We start from the raw sequence: 26,767 nt of genomic DNA, 5'->3' as shown, positions 1-26,767 counted from the left end.
AGAACTCTTTGCAGGACCAGGGGGACCACGACCTTAGCTGGCTTACACATGTTTTTAAGCACAGTAAAATTGTTACAGGCTGCTCTTTTTAAACGCTTTCCATCATAGTGGTGTACTTTTTATCAACTCCTTGCTAAGGACAAAAATAATAGCGCTTAAAGTGGATTTAAAAGTGAAATAGGCCTTGAAGTCACACACAGCACATTGGAAGTTAGGACTTGAGGCAGAAATTCAGCAAAACTCAGTCTCAAAGTGCCAATTGTTAAAACCAGCCAAATGTAAAAGGTGTCCAAATTTGACAGAAGTCAGCAGGGTTTTCCATCTGGAAGACAAAACTCTCTAGGAGTTTCAGAAGAGTCTCACAAGTCAGCAGAAGTCTCTGCTGCAATTCAGAGGACAAAGACGTCCTTCCCACAGATAAACTGGTACAGTTTTGTCAAGCAGTGACAGACTGTATCCATCTCATTCAAAGTTAACCGAGTTGCCACCTTTTGCAGAGCAGCCCACTAGTTCAAACATTTTCCTGGTAGAAGATGGGAAGCCTGAATTTTCAGATCTTCTCTAGTGTGAACGGCTCAGATGGAAATGTGTAAATGCTCAGCCACATGGCTATTGGTGTTCTTGTCTCTGTGGGGTGGGTGCACTCCAACATCTCCACTGAATTTCGTCCAGAATGCGACAGTAAGAAGGCCAGAAGGAAAACAGGCAAATATGGACCCTGACTCCAACTAGTGATTAGGTCTGTCAGTTGCAAAGACACAGCTGGAGTTCCTGTCCTTTATTTTTTATTCTTCACTACCCAGTGCACACAAGGAAGCTAAAGGAACCAAGAAGTGAACTGCTATGTCCAAAGTTCATATAAGAAAGCAACAACAGAGAGAGTATGAAAAAGCATACTCTTGAATGCCTGACACTTTTCTATGTGAGTATTTTTTCCATAGAATGTAACAGGATAAAACTGGGGGAGGGTGGTGAGGACGGATATCATTAGACTTCTTAACAAGGTCAATTACACTGTGAATCTCCCAAAGGAAGTGGTAGATGCTTTACTGATTAAGTCATACAAAAATTGAACTTTCACAGACCTAAGAGCATAGTAAACAATGAAATGGCAAATGTGCAGGCAAGAATATGAAATCTCTCCCATCTTCCAGGGATGTGCCACCGTTGTGTTTGTCTCACACCTTTAAAGATCTCTTTTCAGATCACGAATTAAGCAAAGTCAAAGGACACAAGTGACCAGGACTTACTTACCTCTTGGCCATCTTTGTCTGTCGTGTCTTCTGCATGGCCAGCCACTGTGGAGAGGAACTGCAGCAGCCGGTGTAGGGTATCGCAGTTACAGGGAGGTAGAAGATAAATGAGAAGCTGTAAGGTGCTTAGCTGTTCATCTGGCTCTAGTACTAAGAGGGGAAAAAATACATTCTAAGAAAATCACTCCAACTAACCTAAAAGCAGAACATATATACTGTTCCTAGCCCAGAGGAAGGTGTAATAATAGCTTTGTTTAAGGATCTTTTTCCTTATAATGTCAGAAGAAAAAGAGAAACTCTTAAGAAATATCAAGAGTGCAACAAATACTGCTATGGGATTTTTGCCTTGGTTGGTCAAATTTCTGCTCACAGGTTCATAGGATCTTTTCTCAGCCTATAAGTGAGCGAAATCCATGTTGCACATTCCATCACTGTCACTGGACACAAAAATTCTGCTTAATTTTCTACTTACTCCAATCATTTAGGTATAGCTACTGGTAAATACAGGGCACTGTTGGGAAGCATTCCAGTCAGGTTTATGCTTTAGCCATTTTAAATGGGTTTTCTTACAGTTTCACAGCTTGCAGAGGTACTGGGAGACTGGTAAAGCAACTAGAGATATAAAGGACGTTCTGCAACCACCATCACTTTAACGATCTAAAATGCAACGGTAGCCAGTGGCAAAGGTGGGACAGAGGCAGGATCTCAGAGATGAGGGCTAGAAAGAAGCTGAAGACCACATACCAGACAGCAGCTTAAGCTTGATAGGTCCAACTTTACTTTTTCCCAAATCTGTGAGAGTCTGCACTCAGCTCTTAGGCAATGCATTTGGGAGTACTTAATACGATGGCTTTGAGGACCATTAACTATGGTGAAACTTGAACTTCTGAAGCTAGGTTTTTGAAGCCAGACTGGAGTTTTGGTCAGTGAACAGCTCTAAAAATTAGAAGCATTGATGAAGCTAAGCTACCAGGATTTATGTAGGAATCTGTCACCTTCTACTGCTGAACCAATGACAGGGTCAGGATTTAATACATAACATGAATCACATCCTATATACAAATGCAAAAATGGGTATAATAAATGAAATTTTTGTGGCTCTAGCTTTCTGAGCTATATTTACACAGTACGAAAACCAAGGAAAGACCTCAGAAAATTTATACTGTACAAATATTTGGAGCAAATCAAGGCTAGATATTAAATGCCCAGGGAAAAAAAAAAGAATATAGTTAGTAGAGATCAAAGAATTCAAACAGGTAAGCATTTGAAAATTGGTAAATCAAGATGCTGTAGAGCTCACAGAGAGTGTTGATGAAAGGTGTATAAAGTTCCCTGGTGAGAAGTGGGTCAGGCATGTCACGCAGAAATTCCTTTAACAAAGCAGCAACATCATGAATGCTGTGTTCTTCATCTAATACAACATCTATGCCCCGGTCAAACTCTTCACGTAACTGAAAAAGATCATGACACAAAAGCACAGTCACTTTTTGTCCCAAGTAGTACATTTCAACACAGAAAAATCTTTTAAGATGTAGATTTACTCATTTTCACTTTACAGATCAGATGTGACTAGTTTGTGGTAGGGTCAAAGATATAATTCATGTCTAATTGCTGCTTATTCCATGCTACTTAAGGTTTGTACGGGACTGTAATAAAATACAATTTTTTCTTTCCAGCTAATATATGGCACTCTTTTATTAAAAAATGTGCCCAAGTAAATACAATTTTTGCAGAAATGTAAGATTAATATCAAAGGCAGAAACCAGGGAGAATAAGGAAAACAGCAAGAAAGATAATGCACCTGACTGCATTATCTCTAGATTGAGGACCAGAAAGACTGAATTGCGTTTCATAACATTTACGTTTCTGTACAAAAATATTAATAATAAGATAATGTTAATATCTATGAAACTCACATTTCTCTTTATTTAAGACTGTATTTAAGCATAAACATTAAGCAGCCAGGTTCACTAAGACTTCACAGCATTTGTCCACACACATCTTGTTCTGCCTTCCTAATTTAGTTATATTCACTAAATGATCATCATTAGGGAGTTAACAAATAGCAAGCTAATACCATTACGAGGTATCACTGTTTTTTTCCAGCTACAGTCCTCAGACAAATTCTGTATAATTCAAACGCATCACATTTCACAAAGGCAGAAGAAATCCCTCTCCCACATCCAATATGCCTTACAAAAAGATGAAACCCTGCCTTTCTGGAGAGATTTCCCAGCACCGAGAGTAGAATATTTTCTTCAGGCTGAGAGCTCCACCTTTTACTCTCTTTTAATTTTGAAAATAGTCAAGATGTTTTAAAACTAATTCCTAGGAAAATTTAATCTCTTTGCTAATATTATGAGGTATCATTATCTCACATGTATCTTCTCAGAGAGTAATTTTATCTAAATCTTACTAAACAAGAGGAAATTTGAGGTATCATCTTTCTTTACAAGGATTATCACAGACATAAAAAGAAGAAAGAAGGTAAGTCACAAGCATACTATGTATCTGTGATAATCTGTGGCAAATCTTGATCACAGGCAAATCTATCTTGCATGTGTATAGTGTGGAGGAACGTAGAAAATCCCATATTTTCAGCTGAAATTGTGCTTTCATGACAGGTGTGAGAGCTATTCTATAAAAACTGCAGCCTCCTTTCTAATTTATTAAGACTACTTTTAACATTATTAATATCAGTCATTACTAATAATGAATAATTATGCTATGAAGACCAGAATTTGTTCTTTATCCAGTATTATGCTTCCCCCTGCCTATTTGTAGAAAAAGATTTTCCAATGCCAGCTTGGGGATTCCATTCCCAGCTCAGTTCTGCTCTTCAGATGGGTGGCAAATGAGGAACATCCCTGTGGAGCACCATCAATTACCTCTGTCCAGAAGATTGCTTCTGCCCGATTGCTTTCTGTACTTACTGCCCGAAAGCAGCTGAGGAAACAGATTAGCACTGCATCAGGAATTCAGGCTTCCTAAATAGCTGTCTAAATCCTAAATTGCTGTTACAGTCTTGAATATGGAACTTCTGATCTGATATCTGTGAGGCCTACAGAGATGTCCTAATTAGCACAACATCAGATAATCAGTGGTGAAACATGGCCACATTTCAGGCTCAGGTATCATGGCTGTTAAAAACTGTATATTCCTAAGTTTAAACTTTAGTTGTCACAGACTTCACTTACAGGGAATATTTTCAGACTTTTGGAAAATACACCTGGTGAACTAGAGCACCCACTGGAGCTGAAGATGTGAGAGCTGAGGACATCTGTGCTGGGAGAGGGGATGGGAAAGCAGAGCTCCAGACGTGTTGCTCTTCAACCTCAGGGTCTGGAGGTTGCTTCATCTGCAGAGCTGCTGCCAAGCCACCAGGCCTAGCATAGAGGGCTGCCCACCCTAAGTTTGGCGATGATGCTCTGCTCAAGCATCTGTATTTGTCCTGTGCCCCACTGAATATGAAGGAGGCCGTTTGTAATATATGCACTTGTTCTCAATTTTCTTCTCCTGCTCACCAACCAAAACCCTACTGGCACATGCATTTACTTACTTAAAGTATTTATTGCAACAAACAACAGTTGAAATAGGACATTTTCTAAGTGGGGGAGGAAGAGAAACAAAACTATGCCTACTTTCTACACAAGAAAAACTAATGAACAGCTGCAAAAGCACAGCAAAATCTGAGTACTGGGTTTGGCTTTCCACGGTTCAGAAAATGAGTGGAATTTTAATTGAATCCAGACTTTCCCATGTGTTCATGTTGACAGCATTTGTTATTGTAACTGCAAGGGCCAAGCTGATGCTTCCACGTTGTTTAATGAAATATATTAGTTCACCTAATTCAATAAATTAGTCCATGTAATAGAATACATAAATACCCCAATCTTTTGATTTCCTCAGCTTTTGAAAACACAGTAAAAGAAAAACCGGTGAAAGTCATTGATGTTTGAAGTCAGGCTCAGTTTACAAGTAAATTATACAAGCCCTCTGGTTTTTACCCAGAGTTATGATGCAATTGCACTCACCCCTGAATGACAATATATGTTTTGACATTGAAGTTTGCAATGTAAATGACAGGCAACTTATTTTTCAACACTTTATCTAGTTCAGAGTTGATGTAACAACTACCTCTGCAGACTATGAATATTTCAAGCTTTGTGTTACACCAGCCACTCAGCCATAGAAACTCCTAGAGAATAAGCTACAAATCAGTAAGCTATACTATCCTACCAGCCAGAATCAAGTCAGTTTAGCTATTCAAGGTAACTTTCCAGAGTGCCAAACATTGTACTGTGTAGTTTTTGCAACAAAGAACTATTATTTCTGGGATCAGATGCGGTAAAGCTTTCTTTTGCTTTTCTCTGCTTGATCTTTTTGGTCTTATATTTCCTGGCAGGGGTATTTTCCTGTAACTTTTTATCCCCTCCCAAAGCACCATCCAACCATTAAGCGCTATTCTCTACTGCTCTAATTCAACGTGTGTTCCCAACTTCTGGGAATAACAATCAAACATCAAGGGCTGAGGAAACACCCACTTCTGACTTTGTCTCTGGAACGTAACTGTACACTATCCCTGCTTTTTCAACATTTGGCTGAGACTAGGACTTGGATGGGTCTGCTTTGACCTTCAAGTTTAACAGGGGTAAAAGAAAGGTGATATTTGGGAGCACTGATTTGAGGGTCAAAGAGATTGTTCTGTACTTGCATATTTTCTCATACTGTGAGTTTTCCAAAAAAGATTTACAGTTTGTGTTTACTTTGGGAGCTTCAGCTGTTTCTGAGATGAAAGTAGCAGCCAAGATTTTTTTTCCCTACAGTGTAACCTTTGGAAAATTTCATCACTGTAGTCTATTTGGATCTCCAACCCCATGCTACTTCTGCAGAACAAAACATAACGAGACTGTTAACCTGCTGAGAACCTGACAAGGATTTCACCAGATGTAAAAGATGACTGGAAATGGCCTGTTATGAACCATCAAATAAACAATGAAGTCACTGACCCAAAAAGCCTGAATTTTGCCAGGTGACAGATGGGGAGGAAATCACTTAACAGAAAGGAATCAGGTTTGTTCATATCATAGCTGATGAGGGGAAAGCACATCCATTTCAACTCACCTGTCTTACTCTCTTTTTTGAGCTTCCAACTCTGAATATTCCTACAGTCTGGAGACCTGAAAGCATAGCACATCAGACAAGCGTTTTATTGTTTAATTTTCTGCTGAAAATTGCATTGAACCAAAGCAATCTGGGCTATGTGTGTGCTTAAAAGAATAGAACTGCAATGCATTTCTCTACAAACTTGTACTTACCACACTGAGGCAAAACTCAGTTGCCTTGGATTAAGAAGCCATCCACTGTAGTTTTTAAGGACCTCACATCACCTAACCTGCAAAACGGCATCTCCGTGACAGTTTCTGTATTGCCATTTTGGTAGTGCCTCTGCTACTCTGTGAGGGACAGAGGTATGCAGAGAGTGAGGCACTGCTCCGCATTTGGAGGTGGCACTTCCAGGACTGACACCAAAGGAAACAGGCAATAAAATAACTAAATACTTGGGCACTGAGCTGTGACTTTGGATACAGGAAGCAGTTGGTGTTTGGGGTTACCTGCTGGCTTTATTCCTCTATCTATGCCTGTCAAGATAAAGCTGAGTTTCCTTCAAAGTAGGTCACTCAGGCAGATTACAAGAGGAAAGAAGTCTACCTGGGAGTTGTGTGCAGTTTATAGGGTAGGAACAGCTATTGTATAGAAGGAAAGCTATAAAGAAGTACTGTTGTACTTCAGGCAAAGTGCAGAAGGTGTGCCTCTTGTGTCATTTAGACTTAAGGTGATTTGGAAATGGGTGTTGCCTGCTATTCCATACAAAACTGGTTCAAACCTTCTTCTAGGCCTGTAGATACTACCAGAATATCAAACAAACGATAATGTGGTTGTTGAATGGACATAGTTTGCCAAGTAACAGAAACTGAAATATCTGAGAGTAAATGTCACCTTAGAGATGATATGGTCTTTAGCAATGAGAATGTGAGTGGAAATCTTAAAGGCTTAAGCAGCTGTGTACATAATATTATTTTACAGAGTTAGACATTTTTTGCAAAAAGGATGAAATTATCTACAAACTTGAGAAGTTTACGGTCTAACAAAGGCTACTCTGCAACATTAATTTTCTCTACTGATGTACAGGAGAAGTAAAATGGCCTAGCAAAACAAATGCCTTTTGACAGCCACGAGGCTACACTTGCTTTCTAGAGATGTCTAGCTTCACAGTGGTGTTCGGAGTTGCAGATTTTAATCAGAGAAATTCAGATAGGATTCTGCCTTTTAGTTTTTAATCTCAGCATGACACCTCTCTTCAAATATTCTTCTATCTTTGGTTACAGAAAATTGCATTGATGGAATAACATTTAGTAAACCCTGGAACTTTGGCAGGGAATCATCTGAGATGGAGATGTTCATATTGGACAAAAGCTGGAGGCTGGTTACCAGTTCCTGCACAAACATACAGTATTTGTTTTACACTGCAGGTCTGCAGGAAGTCAAGCCTTTACAACTCGGGGACATGATCCCAGGGAAACAGGGAAGGTGAACAAGGCCAAGGGCTTTTATGGCTAAAAACAAAACCACTTTTTGTCATATAATGTGCAAAATGATAATTTCAAGCATTCATGAGAAGATCCGAGGTGATTTGCTGCTGAAAAATTGGCCTGGAAGGACTTAACGCACACAGGCAAGTATTTTCAGAATCAGAAACCTGGTCCACCATATAGCCTGGAATGATGTTGTTACAGGATTGTTGCGAGAACAGAAAGTTCTCTATTACCCCTAAAGCCAACGAGCGAACAGTACTGTCCGTCTTCTCCAATCTCTAAATTTCTCAAAGTCAGCCAATCCCGATGACTGTTTTGTGGATGGTGGATTAAATTGAAAGTTGAAGAACAAGAATATTTGCCCCAAATTATCTCAGATTATTGTGTTGTGGGGTACTACAGTGCACTCTTAGAAAATGCACAGAAAACCACCATAAATTTTCTTTAAAAGGAAACTTTGATGTAAAGCCAATATTTTACTAAAGAATGTTGTAGAGAAAATAATCTTTGTTATGACAGTGGGTTAAGTGGATTAAAAAATTTATCACAGATGTTCAAGTGACATAAAATTACAGTATCCAAAGGATATTCACCTGGGTGGCTTTTTTGGCTGACTCAGACACTTTTATGTTCTTCAAACTCAGCCAGCCTTTCTGAAAGGGACAGAAGTCATTCATCTCAAACTTAATCATCCCCACACTTATTTGTCAGCCATGGTATCTAATCTCTGTAAAAGGCTGACAATGACTCTCTTTTGCAGTTTTCCTTTATATATTTGTAAGCAACATGGTTTTCAGTTATGTATTGTAAAAGCTTAGCATTGTTGTTTAAACTGCAGTCCCTCATCTGCGAAAGCCTTTCATTCAGAGTCAGTAAATGATTTCTTTCTGGTCAAATTGGGCATCAAATGCATCATTTGGTGTTGCAGTCACCATTAATTAATGGTTTGTTTATTATCTGGCCATGTGATCACTCCATCTTGCTGTGGCCAACTTATTTCAATTCTCATTAAAAATCTTTGCAAGACTAAGATACATTGGGAGAGATGTGGAACAGATACCTTGATTAACTATTGTTTCTGCATTATGTAAAGCTGGTGGGAGGTTTGTGTTTGGACGATCATGAAGACATGAGAAGAATATTGGCAGGAGTTTATAATTCCCTTCAGAGAGAGCAGGCCTGAGCCTGAGGCTGGTCAGGAGGACTCAAGCCAGGGACAAACTGAGTCGCCGGTCTGCAAGCCTTGTAGTGAACACAAAAAAGCTTCTTGGAGCTTAATATAATTTTGCATGGGATTTTTTTCTTTCTCTGAGCCTTTATCTTCAAATGCTGTTTCTAGTTAAGTCTTGCACTGTATTATGAACAGACAATTTAGCTCTTACACCTTAAGATTCACTGGTTGCAAACTATGACTTCAGGCTGATTGGCACATTTCAGACTTCCCTTCTCAAGGTATGGGTAAACCTGTGGGGTGTAAAAAGCCGCTTCTGCAGAGCTGAGTACTCTAGTATGAAAGAACAACCTCCAGGAAATGCCTCTTCCCCCATGCTGTAAGGGCTAGTTTGCAAGCTTGTAGTATAGATCCTTGGTTTGGGAAAATAGAATCTAGAGTAATTATTTGTGAGACAGTATCTTTAGCAAGAGGCAAAATAGGAGGGAAAGTGTCTGACTTTCAAATATATCCTTGCAATTGGAAGTATATTCTTGCTTCTCAAAATACACATTCATTTATATTATAGTAAAAATATATCTGCAACTCCTAGGAAAATAAAATATTCTTACCATGCTTTTCCAAGTGCTGGCAGCAACTATCTACAAGCCGGGGAACCTGCCTGTAAATAGGGTTCAGGCTTAGCTTCTTATCTCTTGCCTTTTCTTTCTTGCTCTGAGCTTCTGCTGGCAAAGAGAGCTGGAGAGCCTCTAACAATCGTGACTGATTGTCATCAAGATCTGTAATAGAGTCCACAGACATCGCGCCCTGCAAAATACATATACATGAACAATCAGCATGACTGGAGAAATCTAAACACCACAGGAACTTATCTAACTAAGGCTTTTGCCTACCTGAACTTTAAACAAACTAATATAAAAATACAATTTGCTACACAAATTAATGAAGTTATAATACCGGTGTAATGGATGGGCAAATCACAATTGTACCAGTGCTATTATTACCATACTACAAGGAATACAAATTAGATATTGAAAAAACTAAATAAATGGTTTCCACTTGCTCAGCACACCTTTTTATAGTTGTAAGCCTGCACATACTGCAGGACAAGGATGAATCTGTGTGCATTTCAGCAGGACAATATTTATGTGCATGGATATATATACACATTTTAAACCTGACTCCCTACTTATTCTGCAGCTTGGCCCACTGTACCAGTGAAAGTGATGCAAATGGATTTACACAACCATAAACCACATACAGTTAACTAATAACACAAATACACACAACTGCCATGATTGAAATAATCCCATGTTATCAAAGAACAAAGACACACCAGAGAAGTAAAGGGTAATTTTTTTTTCCACGTACTTCTACTTCACGTATCTTAATATTTTAAAATCATTAAAATTCCAGTGAAAGCTTTGAAAACTATGTTTGGGTTACAGCAAGACACAGAAGTTCAAGCAGTCTGTAAAGGACAAAGCAGCACATGCAGCAGGAGGTTTATGGCATGTTTCAATGTTCACACTGGAAAAGTAAGATTATCTTTTTCAAACCACAAGATTCCTGTCACTACAAAATGACCACTTCCCTCAATTGTTATTAAACTTACCAGGCAAAAACATTTTAGGGGGCATCTAGGCTTATAAAAAATAAGAAAACAAAAATTCTTGGTTTAATTCTCATTAAAAATACCTATGGTAAATTACTTTCTTTCTGAAACAAAAGACACATTTTAGCATAACATAAAATGTACTGTACAGGGATCCAGCATGTCATCCTAAGAAATAATGAAGAAATTGTAAATTCCCATTCAAAACTTTGCTGACAACTCTAATCTCTTAAGAGCACACTGTTCTGCTCACAGGTATTTCATAGACTGATGGAGAGATCTCTAAGTCTATTAAATGAGAACTGTACAACTGCTAGGGAATTTCAAGTTCTAGAAGTATCTTCTTCCATCGGCCTAGACAACTGAACTTTACAAAGATTTCCAACTCATAGGCAACTCGTACAAAGTCTATTGAGATTTCAAATAAATTAAAAAATTTTAAATTCATAATACTTTTAAATAAAACCACACCTAATTCAGCAGGTATAGTTCTGTTTCTTATAACTCATGGAAAACTTACAAACAAAACACAGTGAAGTCTTTAGATCTTTTTGGACCCACATCTCAAAACAATTACTAGACCCTCTAGAATGCAACTTTGACCTTGATTTCTGATGTCTCTCAGAAGTACAAGTGCTAGATTCCCTTTACATTTTCCTGCCAGAAAGAAACACACCCCCCAGAAAATCAAACAAGAATCTCTGGCTATGATCCACGTGTGTAGAATTCCAACTGAACATTTTTTCTATTTTGTTTTTAAGAGTTTGGGGTTTCAGACATCAAAATTAGTCAACTGACACTGAAAACCCTAACACCATCCTCACCGCTGCGTGTCCCAGGCAGTTCCTGTACAACAGGTGCCCTTCTTTATACCCTGCCTTTACAGAGGTCCTTCCCTCTCTGCAAAGCATCCTCACCTCATGAATCATTATTATCACAGAGTCACTTAAGTCGGATTCAGATCCCTAAAATAGATGTAAATACAGTCAGTTCGTCATTATCCTTGGGCATTTTATGGAAGTTGTGGATTAACTGGGGCACTGAGCTGGCTTTAGGAAGAGTGACCTTGATTTCAGTGGCTGAAGTACACCACTGCTTGGCAACACCAAGTCCAGGCCAGCTCTGACTTTAAATTTCAAAGTGCACAGGAAAACACTACCCACATACACCATGGATACAGCTCAAATTCTGCCAGACCTATTGGTTTGGGCTCAGCCAGGCCTATATGACTGCTGAGGAACGCTACAGGAGATCATGCACATTGCTGCCCACTACTCCAGGACTATTAACACAGACACAGTGCTACCTGGACTGCAATGGCCAGTGAAAAAAAATCAAGTTCCATCTAATAGGCATTACCTTTGCACATAGTGGATACCAGTCCCTGCTCCACCATGACAAGCTCCAACTAACTAAACCAGGCAAGTCTTAAGCTAAGCGAACAGAAACATGAAGGAAAGTGGAGATCAAAGAGGAGATGGAAAGAGCAAAAAGAAAATGAAGGCCAGGGGGACAGGTGTGGAATGAAGGTCAGATGAAGCTTTACTTTTTAAGGGTTATGGAAGGCTTTTCTCTTTTGAGAAGATGAGCAACATTACAGAGTATACATGGGATCAAGTACGATCTATGGCAGATCCATTTTCACTCCATACATTATGCTATTTGAGGAGTAAAGCAGTATGACTGAGGTCCTGATACTTGAATAAATTCTGGCTGCATAAAATATATATATATAGAATATATTAACAGAGAGTCAGAATATTCTCTACAATAAGCATAAAGAAAGTGCCTTGCTGGATGACCACGGTCTCAACTTCTGAATGCTTGGCAAAAATCCTACATGGAAAATGCAGCAGCAGTGATTTCTGTCTAGCTCTTGGAGGAGAGATAACCATAGCACTCATACCGTGAGCTCTGCAGCCAGCATAACCCCATATCCCTTACTGAAAGCCTCAGATGAGTGTTTGAAGACTCACTGGTACACACAAAGGTAAATGACACAGTTGCGAAGAAGTGAATGTTACAGTGATAAACAATCCAGTTAGAACAGTTTGAGAGGACTGCACTCCAGCAGTCTGTGCAGCATTTGTGTGAGAAACTGGCTGTATCAGTTACATGTACTAATGAATCAAATTTTTTTTTTTTTAAATAAATAATGCAACACTGCCCAAGAGATAAAAGGTAAATGCAGGCTTCATTACCATCTCCTGAAAATGCCCAGGGGAGTAGAGTAAGTACACTGATAAGCAGAAGTATAAAGGCCAAAGACAGACAAGCTACAGGGCATGAGTTGATATTAACGTTAAGTAATTGACAATTCATGACGTACATTACTGAATAACTAAGGTTCATTCCTGAGAGAAAACGCCAGCTACCTCCATATCATACTGCCCACCTTAGTCTATTCTTACTTCTCTGTAGGTGAACCATGTGCTACTACATCCTCATGACCTCGGACTAAAGGCTCAAATTCAACACTCTGAAAGCTGCAATCCTTCTATTAACAAAAAAACCAAACCAAACCAAAAAAACAAAACCCCCAGAGACTTTTAGGAACTTGGTCCTGATGGACCTCTATCCCTTGGATGTAAATAAGGATCCAGGTTCCTTATGCTTGCTGGCTGGTCAAATGCACGTCAGAGATCTTATCATGCTTGGTGAAAAGAGCAGCAGGTGACCCATACCTGGACACATGGATTATCTTTCCTTCATATGAAAACAGGTTCTGAAGCCAATGGGTGTATACAGTGAATTTCTGTTTTTTGTCACTGCCTATGCCAAATTCTGAAAGAAGCTGGCAGGTTTGCCTTCACAGTTATATTCAAGTGTACTTTGCACTTTTGTATGAACACAACTGCTTGTTCATATGGCCTGGACAGGCCAACAGATGTGCATTCTGCATATATAAGAACCCAAACATCTTCAAATATCATGCCCTCAGCTATTTGCAGACTGAATGAAGACACTTCAAGCTTCGGCTGACAGCTAGAAGGAAAGAAGGCAAGCCACAGGGCTCTTCAATCTTCTCTTAATTTGCGATCTACTCCAGTTCTACCCCTCTTAACACCATGGCTTGAATAGCTGTACATAGTATTTCTCTGAAGCAGGTTTTATCCTTGGGATGAAAGAAGCTGAGGATCCTAAGAAAATATTTTATTTTCCAGGGCCTGTTCTTGTACCCCAAATTCTTTCTCAGATTACTTAACAAGGGCTGTTATTTAAAGTTTTTCTCCCTCCACTGCAAATGAAATTAAAGAGCAGTAATTCTATAACTTCTATCCCATGGTAAAAACAACAAAAAATCTACTACTGTTATTAGCTGCAGCACTGGAAAACTGGAAAGCTCAGAGCACAAAATTTACTTACAAGGAACACAACCCTGCAAGAAAATGGTCTACCAGGTACCTATCTTACATGCAGTGGTTTGTTCTGCTGCCAAAGGCATCTTCATAGCCTGTATGCAGAAATGTCGTTCAAAGAGCCTGGTACAAATCTACTCTGACAACTTCCTACTTACCATTGAGGACATGATCAGAATTAGACCACGGGGATTCTAACTAATGTTAGGACAGGGATTAATAATTAGATTTATTTCCAAGTTGTGGGCCTAGATTAACAGAAGCATACATATAAATATCACTCACACAGGTTTAGTATTCCCCAGCTGAAAAAAATAGGTTGAAGACAGATGGAATTTCTTAAATCTAGAAGACCTAGACAGAAGGAGGTAGATAAAGGGAGTGAACAGGAAGACTTTTAAATAATCTCCTGCCATTTGTGATCTGTAACAGACTTGCACAGTCCATATGATCTTTTCCCACCAGCACCAGAAAGAAGATTTCCACTACAGTTAGAATTTTCTGGTATTGACCTGTCTGGCTTCCATCTGAAAAAAAAATCTCTGTTTGAACATGACAGAAGAAATATTCCACAATCCACAGACACAAGAGGGTTTTTTTCCTGCTCCAGCTAGACCCTCCTGACCTACTGGCATGCACCACATTGTGATGTGTCTACTTACACGCCTCCTTGCTCGTGGCGCTGGCTCGGGTGTGTTAGGAGAAGTGGATTCATTCGGTGTTTCTGAGGTTGAGCTAAGAGATGAGTTACTGCTTGAAAGTTCTTTGTTCTGCCTTTTAGTTCCGAATGGCAAGAGAAAGGCCACAAAATCTGAAACTTCTTTTTGCTCTTCTCTCTGAGAGTCTTGCTTGAGCTTGTAGGCCCGATCATTAGCAATCACTTGGGACAAAGGCATTCCAAAAGCCTGGGGAATAAATTCTGCAACAACAACACAAAAATTAATATTGACTGAACATCTGATATTTATTTAGTACAAAAAGAATTAAGTATTAAGCTGTTAAAAAGTAAAACAATCTGAAGTCTCTTTAAATATATAATAATTCCAATGAAGTACTGGACTGCATAATAATAATAACAACATTCAAACAATAAAATAATAGTGGAGACATGCCAGGTAATTGTAGCCCACGGTATCTGAATCCTGTTTCCAGTTGGATCACGCAAGACATACCACACGGAATCTTGGAAAAACACTTGGGAGCAGATCTCATTAAGATCTTAACTTCCACTGAAAGCAACTGGAAGTCGGGCACCTTTGGCTACGTCTAGATGGTGCAGAGGGTTATCAGCGGCTGCAGTAACCTAATCTGGAGACTGGGGAGTGTAGCTGGACCGTGGCACAGCTCCCTTCATGTTTCAGACCCCTTCACAAGGTTTCTTTCTCACAAATGCTGCAGGGCACCAGAGTCAAAAGGTACAGGCACGTGCATGGGTCTCATTACAGGTCAGGAGGGTATGCACCTACCTGTAAAGGGAGCTTATAAATGCATCCACTATTCAGACTAAGCCTTCAAGGATACGGTTTTAATTATATACAAGAACTATACTGCTTTAACATACTGGTAAGATTAAGCCGGTTTAATGGTGGTATATCAGTATAAAGGTTCTTTGTAACAGTACAAAAATACATATGGACATATAGACATACAGGAGAATACACGTTTCCCTCAATTAACGCAAAAAACATAATCCCATCCCTCATCAATATAACTGTAATGTACAAAACCAGCATATAATTCAGGTCTCAAAGTAAAATACTCAAATATTTCACAAAACAGAAAAATGCTCTACAGTGAATCAGCCAACAACTAATATTGAAATTCTTGTCATTAAGTTTCAAATCTAGACATATCTGAGATTAGTAGAACCAAAACCATTGGGCCAGACTGCCAGCCAGAACTGTTTTTTGCTCAAATGCAATGAAAAAATAGCTATTGACTCTATTCACCTTGGGGGAAATGCGTGCAACTTCTACTAGGTTCCAGCTTCAGACCTGCCTGATTCAGGAATAAATAAAGCACCAGAGATTAAAAGCCACTTCTTTTTTTTTTTTTTTTAAAGTATGAAAAAAGGAATGACAACACAAACAAAAAATGCAAACAAAAAAAATCTTTATACACTCATCCTCTCTTCTTCCACAATTGTCTGAATGATTAAAAGCCAAAGTTCCTCCTGGGACTTAAAGTCTGACTATATCTTTGATGACACTTTCAAATTTTATCTAGGCTTGCATTATCATTAAGCTTAAAGTAAGGCATTGAAAAGAAGAGTACATTTTATGAATCTTGAATAAGGACACTATTAGCCTATCATACTAAAGAGACAAGGGCCCGCTGTTCTGATCTGGTGTGAAACATTACTGCTCTTTAGAAGTATGAAATGTTAAGACATGAACTAACTTTGGTGGCCAGACAAAACTAAATCAGGAAGCAGAGCCTCAGATATCAAGCAAGCCTGGAGGTGACCTGTGAGTAGAATGACATCTAAGCCAGTCTGCATTTAATTTAGGACAAGAAAGAACATCATCACATGCGTATCAAGCAATGTGGGGATTGCCAGTTCCAGGAGTCCAGAGTTAGACCTGTCCTTCCTGTACCCAGTAGAATGTGCCTATAAAATGATAACATTAATAGTATTAAAAAATTTTACTATTCCAGGCTATCTTCCCAATGAACGTTTAAGATCACAAACTTGAAACACACAGATGCAACATGTCTCCCCTTCTTCCAGTCTAACCGGTACTTTGTTATACCCCCAACATCCCTATTTATCTGTCCTTCCACAGCATTTCCTGAGCCAAATGAAATCCCGAACATGAAATATTCCTCCAGTTTTGGCTCACAGAAACTCATGCTTCCAATTGGGATGGGACAGCAGTATGTCGCCCTGCAATGCCCAACAGCATGCTGATGCCACTGATCCTACACCATTAGGATCAACTGGAACAAGATCAGCTGAGATGAGATCTCAGCACTGCTTCATTGAAAGAATTTTGTTAAAATGACCCTCTCCCTGACTTCATTAGGTAAAGCCTGGTATTCTGAGGTAGGTGTTCCTCCCCCTTGAAAACCCTCAGGTGTGGCATGCCAGGTTTTTAATTGCTCTTGCTCAACATTCCTGTGTAGCAGTGAAAGGACACTGAACCTCTGCTCTACGCTGCTTTGCTGTAGGCGGCCTTCTCAGAGGACATGAACTGTTTCCCCGATTTCTCAATGTCTGGCAGAGAGGGGGAACTGGATGAAAACCAACTGGCTACTTTTCAGACTAAATACAGATGGAAGTGATGCTGGCTGGCAGTGGTAATTACATTAAAGAATTGGCAAAACCAGTAACTTTTTGCTCATTTGTTGAAGTTAAGAGAATTGGTTGCACCCTCCACAGACTGGCTACAGCCTCAAGTTCCCACCAACACTAGAGAGCGTGTGTGAGAGTGTGTGTGTGGGCGCGCGCACGCGCGCGCACACGCATCCGTGCATGCTGGGGGGTGTGTGTGTGTAGTGGTGGGGAGCATGTTTTGCCCACCACCCTTCAGAATTATTCAATCCCAGCAAGCTTCTTGTTGGACGGATAATGTCATGTCCATTAGAGTGAATGCTAGCCCTTCTGACATTTCAGATTCATTAAAGAGTTGTCTCTCCAGCAACCCACTGATGGGGGAGAAAAGGCACTGACTCAGATGTAAGATGTGTAGGTTTGGACTCCAGTCTCACAGTCAAGCTAAAAGTTCCAACTGCCTACTTGCTGGTGTAGGCTGGGGATCCCTGGTATTGGAGGTGTTTAATTTGTATGAAGAAACGTTCCTTAGAGCGGGGGCTTGAACTTTGGTCTGTTGTACATATACTGAGTGCCAAAGCTACTAAGTTAGTTACTCTCTGTAAAACCAACAAAAATTTGACCATTTATTCAATCATCAGAGTGGGCAGCTTAAAAAGAAATTTTGCGGAAAGCACCATGTAAAAATGTGAAACAACCTGGCAGACTGGGCAATCAGTATGGAAAAGCAGACTCATATCCATAGCCCAAACAGCAGCATACAAGGACTTAACTTTTGATCCATTCTGGTTTTTTAGCATTTACTGGCACAGCAGACAATTCACTATTTTGGAGATGTGCACAACTTCTTTACCAGAAAGTCCATCTTGCAGCTGAGGAAAGTTTCTTTATGAAATTCTGATTGAAACTGGTATGTTCCTAAGAAATCTTTTTGTGATGGCAAATCAGCATTTTCTATTAAAAAGCAGCATGTTACAGAAAAACTCCCAGCCAGATCAAGTAAGAGTTTCAGTGACCAGAAATCCTTTTCTTTGCTAACCAATGATGATATCCAGGATGTTGACCCATACAGCTAGCTTACTTGGCCTCATGCCACCCTGTCCAAGTATAGTTTCAAAGACTTCTCTGAAGTTTCAGCTGGTGAAAATTGTGGTTTCCATCCCACAAACCATAGCAGTCTATTAAGAATCAGTGAGGTCTATACTTTAGACCTTAATGAGGTTTTAAATGTCAATAAAGTGAAGAGCATACAATATAGCAACTTTGGAGAGTCTCCTTAGCACTCTCAGGTTTTTTTTTTTTCTTAAGTACAGCTTAAGTACTGGTTTTGAGCTGCTAAAACCTATTACCATGATCTAACGAGATGCTTGTACTACCTCTATTTAAATCGTAAGAACAGAATGGGAGACAGCTCAGAGAAGAATATGCTTTAAAAGGGATATTTAAATGGATTTAAAGGGGTCTTTAAGTCAACCTCCCCAGCTGCCCACAACCAGTATCTGTTTTGCTAACTGATATCAGCTAATTTGAATCCATAGAGGGAGTGATGGAAGAAAGAAAATAAGGAAAATGGAAACCTCCTTCCATAATCCAAACAGCAAAACTCCCTCCATCTGAAGGTTCGTCAGAACCCTGCACTGACTCCAGAAGACTTGGCATAAGACAATGTTCTCACAGGATCAGCTCTGGCTGAAATCCCCTTCTCCAGCTAGTCAGAGCTCACTGACTTTCAAGGGGTGATATAAGGCCTTTGCAATTACTTAGGCTTTTTCATGGGTAGGTCTTTGGTTGTTTTTTTTTTTTAAATTGAGAGGTTCGTCAGCCCTTTAGTTGACTTTAGTCAAAATATGACAGCGTTGCTTAAAAAAACCTTTTCGTACGCCTAGAGAGCATGAGAAACATTTTTGAAGTTTTTAAAGAAGCACAGTGGGGTGCTTTGAGAAAAACACGTTTCTGAAAAACTATAATAAAAAAGAAACTTCATCTATTCAGCTCTCTCCTTAGGCTGTGCCAAGCCATTCTAACATCATGATAGGTTGAATTCCTGAAGAACAAATGCAAACATTAAGAAATACCTCTAAATTTACTGAGCATGGCTGGCAAGTAAACTTAGAAGACTTTCAACAATTTGGAACTACAGAAAAATCAAATATCTACTGCTGGATCTGCATAGGCCACAGAGTTACCAAGATGGCCTTTTTGGCAGAAACTCCAACATATACAGCAGCTCTGCTAAGGCCCCATGGATGAGCCTACCAAGTATTTATATTCCACACAGAAACACCAGCGAAAGGGATGATTCTCAGTTGCTCAACAAATCATGTAACAAGTCATTATTATTTCTGAACAGGTGTCTCAGTTCAACTGTAGGGTTTACTGGAACCAAGGCAAAATGGACCTAGTTTACTGATAAAATCTTATAGGAGAAATCCTTTCTGGTAGGCATCTCTCTCAGGAATGCCTGTGTGTACTTGCCAAGCAGGCATGCTTACACTGACCCTGTATCACTGGCAGGAGACGGACGAAAGGCTCCACTTCTGCTGCTGTCAAAATTAGCAATGAATTTGTAAGGGAACAGTACCCGGGCTCCAGCATGCAGAGCATCCTAAGAATTTCTTATTCCAAGCAGCACTGACATTTTACTGCTCCTCCAGCCTGAGTACTGTTTGTTAGCAGCTAAAGCAAATGTTTGGAGACTTATGTAGACAGCACGACTGAGAGTCATGATGGCCATTAATAACAGGGAGGCTGGGCAGAGAAAAGCAAAGACACTGAGTGATGGAAGCTGAAAATATTGCTTAAAAATCTGGGTGGAGTGCTGCTCTCCTGTTTTTCCTGTTTACATCCAGCAAGTTTTGCTATATCTTGCTCTTGTGAGTCATTCAGAGATGTAAAAACAATTGAGAAAACACTTGGTTTAGAATATTTCCCATTTTAATGAGATGATGACAAATGTACCTGTCAAAAAGGAAAAAATAAAGATATGAATCTCATTTAAAGTGCATTCAATTCTACTTTAGTGCCTTTGCTGGCCTTCAGCAGTATAACAGTTTGTTGAAACTCTTATTTAACAGATAGACAGGTTGATCTACTGATTCATCTAAATAAAACATGATTTTAGGAGAGTAAAAACTCCACAGATTGGACTGAGTCCTAAAATATGAGTGATTAAATCTCCAAACAGTCCTAGAAGAAATGAGTGCCATATCCTTTTGGTTATGCTTTTTAAGCACAGATGCCTGGTGGGGTGGGGGAGAACAGCTTTGGGTACAAATTGGAGAGAGGTGGTAACTTCCCAGAGAGAACAACTACAGACATCTACACCCTGGGGCAGTTTGGTGGATGTCAGTGCTAAAGAAGATGGTTGGTCAGTCAAGACCAAAGACAGAAGCCTTCCCTGCTCTTTCTCAGGAACTGCCCACACAAAAAGACACAATGCTGACTGCATGCACTACAAGCCGTGCAAGGCTCACGCCTCGTGTGCCCTGCTGCAGGGTCTCCATCGTGCATCCCTGGAGATCAGCACGGTGACCTTTTTCCTACCTCTGTGGCTTCCTGTGCCAGGCACACCGCGGTGATCTTTGGCTGCAACCCATGCTCAGGATCACACGGTGGTGCGTGATCATCAGGATTAACCTTCAGGAGCCTATCTATCCAAAAAAAGACTTTTCAGGTGGCACGTACTTCAGGCAAGACTGAACAACACAGGCCCCTCGGCTGTTACTTGTCCTGGTACGTGGGGTCTCCTGGCTTGGATATAGGAAGCTCAAAATGGAATTAATTGGAATTAATTATATACTCTTCAAACTGCAACTGTGCTTACAAAAGTGATGCTGAAGGGATGGAAATGTTGTTTCTGTTAAGGCAGATGGAATTTGTCTGTACAAAGTGTTCTGGAAATCGGCTTCCCTGCTTCCCCTCCGCTGTCCTGTGGCCTGGTCTTACTGTTCCTTCTCACAACAGTGCAGCCAGACTAGTTACCAAAAAAACCCACCACAAAAAAAAAAAAAAGAAAAACAAAAAGAAACAGAAGGAAGGCATTCCTTTCGGGCATGGACTAAGGATTTGCCCGGATGGTAAAGTGTGTGCTCCCGGCCTTTTGTGTGAGCACACCCACGTCCACAGTGCCGAGTGTTTGTTTTGGACTGGTTGCCCAGTAATGGAAGATACTCTTTTTATAAAATAAATGGTAGAAATGCTTGTTAAAAAAAACACCATGGAATGAACCAGGATAATGATTCCAGCTTGCTGACACATACGTGGAGAGAGGTTAACTCTGACTTTGAGTGACACAGAGACCACTGTTCAAGGAAGGTGGTAGGGCTCATCCTTACGGAGACCAGCAGCACCAGGGCTTACATTTTCCTTTCCAGAGCCAGCTTGTCACCTGAAAGCTGGGCAACACTGCCCCTCCTAACCCATGGGCTGGCGGAGATGCTGATGCTGATGCTTCCCACAGGAAAACAGCCGCCTTTCACCAACCACGCCAGGCTAGTGGCCTACGTGGCGCAATCCAGCACCTCCCTGGTTGCTTGTGCCCTCTGCCGCCATGGATTAAGAATCTGCTCAGCAAGTATCTGTGAGGCAGATGATCTTTCACAACTCAGCAGAGCAGAGAAGAGCACACCAGAAACAACCATGAGCAGAAACCCTGAGAAGCAGGGCACCATACACTGCCACCTGGGCTATTTTTGCTTAGTGTTTGCTGCTGGCAACAAATGAGAGTCTACATAGCTTTCTTTTCACTCTGCTGACACAGCCTGGTTGGGAACCTGACTCCTTCCGATCTCCTGGCCCTCTGTACCCTTACTGGCCAACCCGACACCCCTGTCAATACTGACACCCTGAAGGAAGGAGAGAAATATAGATTCTGCTGTTTGAGTAGTGCTGGTGTATTTTCCCCTCAGGGGGTGCTCCTGCAATATTTTATACATGGAGAGAGCATGTAAGACACCTCTATAAATGAGAGTAAGGCAGTGGAATATGGGAGAAAGAGGTTAAAAGCAGAGATGTACATGTTTGAAATGCCTGAAGTTAAAAGAAGAGGGAAAAAAAAGGAATTAAAATTAAGAGAATCAGCATAGTGATTTTTAAAAATGCTTGGGTATAGTTAACTAAAAATTATGAGCAATACTGAAAAACAGGAAGTAGATAAATATATACAAGGATGAGTAAGTACAAAGTGCTGACCTTTGCTGTGGGCACCTACTGAGCTCTAAACAGCAAAGTGCACTCAGAAAGTCTATCTGAATGAAAACAGGAAGTATATCCCAAAAGTTACTAACAGAATGGAGTAAAAATGCTATTATGCAAGGTAGAAGCACAAAAAAAAAATAATCCCTGAACAGAAATGTAATAGCAGAAAAAATACTATCTGTAAGTGCTCAACCGGTATGGTTGTGTAATCATCAGAAACAGAGGTCAGCTGAAATGAAACAAGGCTATAAGGAAATCACAAAAGAGTACTAAGCAATGTAAGAAAAAATAGTTTGGAAGATCTTTGGCAACAGAGACTTTAGAGGAATAAAGAGCAACTCTGGGATAAGCATTTGTATGCATCACCAAAAGAAGCTATCACATCTCAAGGCACGGTACCAAAGAGGCCTTGAAGGAGTTGTGGAAGTGCAATTGCAAATGTCCACCAGGTTTGGGTGACACAACAAAATTAGGTCTTTGGAGAATTATCAAATCAATTTATTGTTGCTAAAATCTGTTACTGCAATGAAAAATGTGAGAATAAAAAGACAAAATGTATTTAAAGTTTCAAAAGAGCTTCTAAATAGAAACTTCCGAAGGAGACTACTGAAGTGTGATGGCTACCCTTATAGGGGGAAAGATAAACGATCTTAGTGGATCAAAAACTCATGAGACAGAACATTAAAAAAAAAAAAAGGCAGTAAGTGGTTAGCCATTTCCGATGCAGAACAGCACCCCACAGACAGCCAAAAAGATCAGTATCTGGCAAATTAACTGAAAAGCGGGGAAGGTTTTGCATAGAACTATGTTGCTTTGCACTTTTAACTGCATGGAGGACTATGGGGAAAAACCCAAGGAAATTAAGCAACATAATGACTGATTAATTACACTCTAGCCAAATGTAATGCATTGACAGGAGCAGTACAAGGTAGACTTTTCCCCAAAGGTGGCTATAAAATCATTAAACCTCTTCCTCAAAGACTCATTCTGCATGTGGGCTCAGTCCTACATCAAGTAGTTCTCATAACAAATGAAAGATTTGTTACTCACAACCCAACATGGGAAGCAACTGGATTTATCCAAACAAATGTGTCAGGGGACTTTCAGTTTTAGAAGGATTAATGCAAATATTTTCCATAGCCATTTTTAAACCAAGAAAACAATAATCACACATATGAAATCACCAAACAAACAAATATTAAAAGGAAAGCATTTTCTTCCTGACAAATATTTAAAGTAACTTTGAAGTGGGAATGTTCACTTTTTCAACGGAATTTTAAAGTTTCATCCTTCTACCAAACTAGATTACAAGCAGCAACATCAGAGTAACCAAATCCTTCTCTTGTTATAAATCTGTGTGTTTGCGTGTGTGCTTGTGAAACTGGGGTGTTAATACTGAGTTTTACTACCACTTTTCCAGAAACTCTTTTCCAGCAAATTCCAGGAAAAACCACAAAATTAGGTGCACAATTACCTACATGCAGAAAACTGCAATTTCAGAGACACTTTTCAGGTGTCAAGGACTAGGCTTAGCTCAAATGGCTGCAAATTACAGGTCAAATCCAGTGGATTAGGACCCAGCCCATAAAGCTGATTAGTGTCCAAACAAAAGAGTCCAACCACACCTGTAAATCCATATCGCATGGTGTCTGTCAAAACCCAACTGATCAGTAGCACTGAAGCATTTATATATTTCAAACAACAGCTATTTTCCTAGGGCTAAAAAAAAAGCAAAGGAACTGACTTGTTTGGGCATGGCTGGATTCATACGCTTTGCAAATTGGAAAAGGAGCGTGAAAATGCAGGTAAACAACTGGATCATGTTATCCAGACTGCAATCTGCACTGGATGGTGAAAATGGGGAGAAAGAACAAGGAAGAAAAATGCAGTCCTTTAACTCCTCCTTTTCTCACAGAAAATAAGCTTTCCGTTGAAGAGATCAGGGTTATACTAATAACAAATAGAAAAGATAAGGCATATTTTTCAACTTAGAAATAAATACGTAGGCAGCACATCAGCTTGGTAACATTCTACACTACTCCAGATAGTATACATTTAAGAATAAAGAAATCTCATATGCAAAACTAAGACCCAATCAGTAAATATCTTCTCATTTTATTTTACCTTTGTCCCTGTTCTTCTCCTTTCCTAATGAGTCCAGTTTCTTTCTTAATGATTTCTTCCTCTTTTGTCCATCTGCAAGACGAAAAAAAGAGAGAAAAAAAAAAAAAAGGAAGTAAGTGAAGTGAAAGAATGCTGAACAAACTGCTGTACAAGGAACATGGAGTGAGATGGCCTGGCACTTGGCGTCAGGAAGGGCAAGGGGTACATTTCACAAAGGGTAGGGGCTGTCATAGTCCTTCATCCCTAAGGAGTGCTGCTTTGTCTACCCAAACGCCAAGGTTGTACTGGGGAACCAAAATGTATCCCACTGCATGCTGCTGGGCACATCTACAAATGTGTGCCACACAATCCATGTGGCAGAATAGAAAACTAATTTTGAAGACTTAACAATGGAGATTTGTTGCTGGGTGCTCTTGATAGCAAGGTACCGTAAGACTAAAGGTACTGTTCAGCTCTCATCCATTGTCACAAGACTGTGATTCAGGTGTAGAGCTGAACATAGTATCTGGAGAGAGAGGATGACCAACCTCCAGGATAAACTCTGCATGCCAGTCATCCCAGTTGGGTGATCGCTAATGACCTTTGCATGACCCATCTGAACTGAACGCATACTGGGAGCTTGCACTTTGGTACAGCGTGTGCAGATTGGTTCAGGTGGATTAGAGTCTCAGAGAAATTACTGCTCTGCCACCCAAGAACGGGGTGTTCTATCATCCAAGTTTTCACTAAGGTATTAAGGACAAAAGATTTTAAGCAACAGTGTAGGCAGGTTCATTCTTGAAACAATTATGGCAAAAGGTTGGCTATCATTATTTCCTTCAGCAGCATCTGTTATAACGAAAAGTCAACAAAAATGCATTTTATTTATTAGGTCTCAACAAATACCAGGGATTAAGACCTGGGCCTGCTTTAACTTGTACCTTTTTAATTTTTTAAGTTCCAAAGAAATATACATAAAGGGTCTAACATAGGGACTAATACTAACCGTAACACCACTCTAGCTACAGGTCGATGAACATGTACCTTTGCCTTACTGGTTTTGTAATATGGCAAAAACTCAAAAATGAACACATTGTATCTGTGTTTCCTTTTAGGTTAAGAAGATCGCCAAATAATTTGCCTCAACATGTTTTTCTAGTTATGTAAGCCAGTGTATTAAATGGTCTTTTACAGTAAGGAGTATACCACAGAGGAGTACAGTGGATCTCCGTGGATGAACTCTCACCTTTGCAGTTAGGGGCCACAGGAGAACGTAAGCTGTTTCCCCATAGTTTTTCCTCAACTCCTATTGCAAGCCATGCCCAGAACATCACTCAACAGAAAACTGGACAAATTCTGACTTTTTCATAGCCAGTTAATATCCTTCTACTTTAAAATTAACATTTTTGTTTTACCTTATGCAACTGTGGTTTGATCGATTCCACTTGCACACTTGCACTCTGCATTTATTTAAAGCATATTTGCTCCAAGCACTCACTTAACTATGATACTCAGTTCCTGCCTCTTGAAGTAAACCATCATTTGCTGGTTATGTTAATTCTCCTTTTTCTGCACCTGCTCCGGTGAGAATTCATCTCTCTGAAATAAGAGGCTGACTAGAATGGATATGGTATTCTGGATGAGAGTTCGGCAATATAATGGAGGTAATTCATTGCGTGATATGGTATATGATTAGATTTTCCTTTTCTGTAGCCACATGACAAGTTCATAACTCAAAGTCATACTTTGATTGATTAATATGCCCAGTCTTTTCACACCTTCTGACATTTCCAGTTGATAAGAACTAGTTTATTATAGAAATTCTTCTTTCACCTCTTGGCAATATGAATAGACGGTAGCCTGCTTACATACACCTGTGAGCACTGCTTGTTTTTATAGGGTTCCCTACTACCATTGTGTTCTGGTTTTATAAATATAAAATTATTATCAAATTATTTTTCATGTTATAAATTCAAATTACTGCTTCACAGTGGCCTTTTGATAAATGACTTGCATTTCTCTGGAATCTTAGAGACTCTATTCTCTATTTATTGATAGTCTGACATTCCACTGAAGTCTACTGAGTGGTAAAAATGAGAACAAAAGTCAAAATTGGACGTAAAATATAGTGTTTTGCTATTATAATTACACAACAGCAACTTCTGGCGTGTCTTAGTGCTGCATGGTCCAATACAACAGA

At 39.8% G+C, this 26,767-nt stretch overlaps 1 protein-coding gene across 5 annotated transcripts in view; it reads right to left on the bottom strand.

Moving 5' to 3' along the window:
• Positions 1 to 26,767, bottom strand: part of ARHGAP6 (Rho GTPase activating protein 6) — a 342,515-nt gene that overhangs the window by 18,181 nt on the left and 297,567 nt on the right. For all 5 annotated transcript variants that reach the window (XM_064475524.1, XM_064475554.1, XM_064475547.1 and 2 more), the window contains 6 exons: positions 24,589 to 24,660; positions 14,657 to 14,913; positions 9,632 to 9,827; positions 6,378 to 6,433; positions 2,554 to 2,704; positions 1,255 to 1,403 (listed from right to left, as the gene is read on the bottom strand). In XM_064475524.1, coding sequence (XP_064331594.1) covers positions 1,255 to 1,403; positions 2,554 to 2,704; positions 6,378 to 6,433; positions 9,632 to 9,827; positions 14,657 to 14,913; positions 24,589 to 24,660 — 881 coding nt within the window. The remainder of the gene's footprint in view (positions 1 to 1,254; positions 1,404 to 2,553; positions 2,705 to 6,377; positions 6,434 to 9,631; positions 9,828 to 14,656; positions 14,914 to 24,588; positions 24,661 to 26,767) is intronic.

The sequence above is a fragment of the Phalacrocorax carbo genome, chromosome 1 (assembly GCF_963921805.1).
Source record: "Phalacrocorax carbo chromosome 1, bPhaCar2.1, whole genome shotgun sequence".
Taxonomy (NCBI): domain Eukaryota; kingdom Metazoa; phylum Chordata; class Aves; order Suliformes; family Phalacrocoracidae; genus Phalacrocorax; species Phalacrocorax carbo.
Note: the sequence above shows the minus strand (reverse complement) of the source record. Positions and strands in the feature narration are given on the sequence as shown.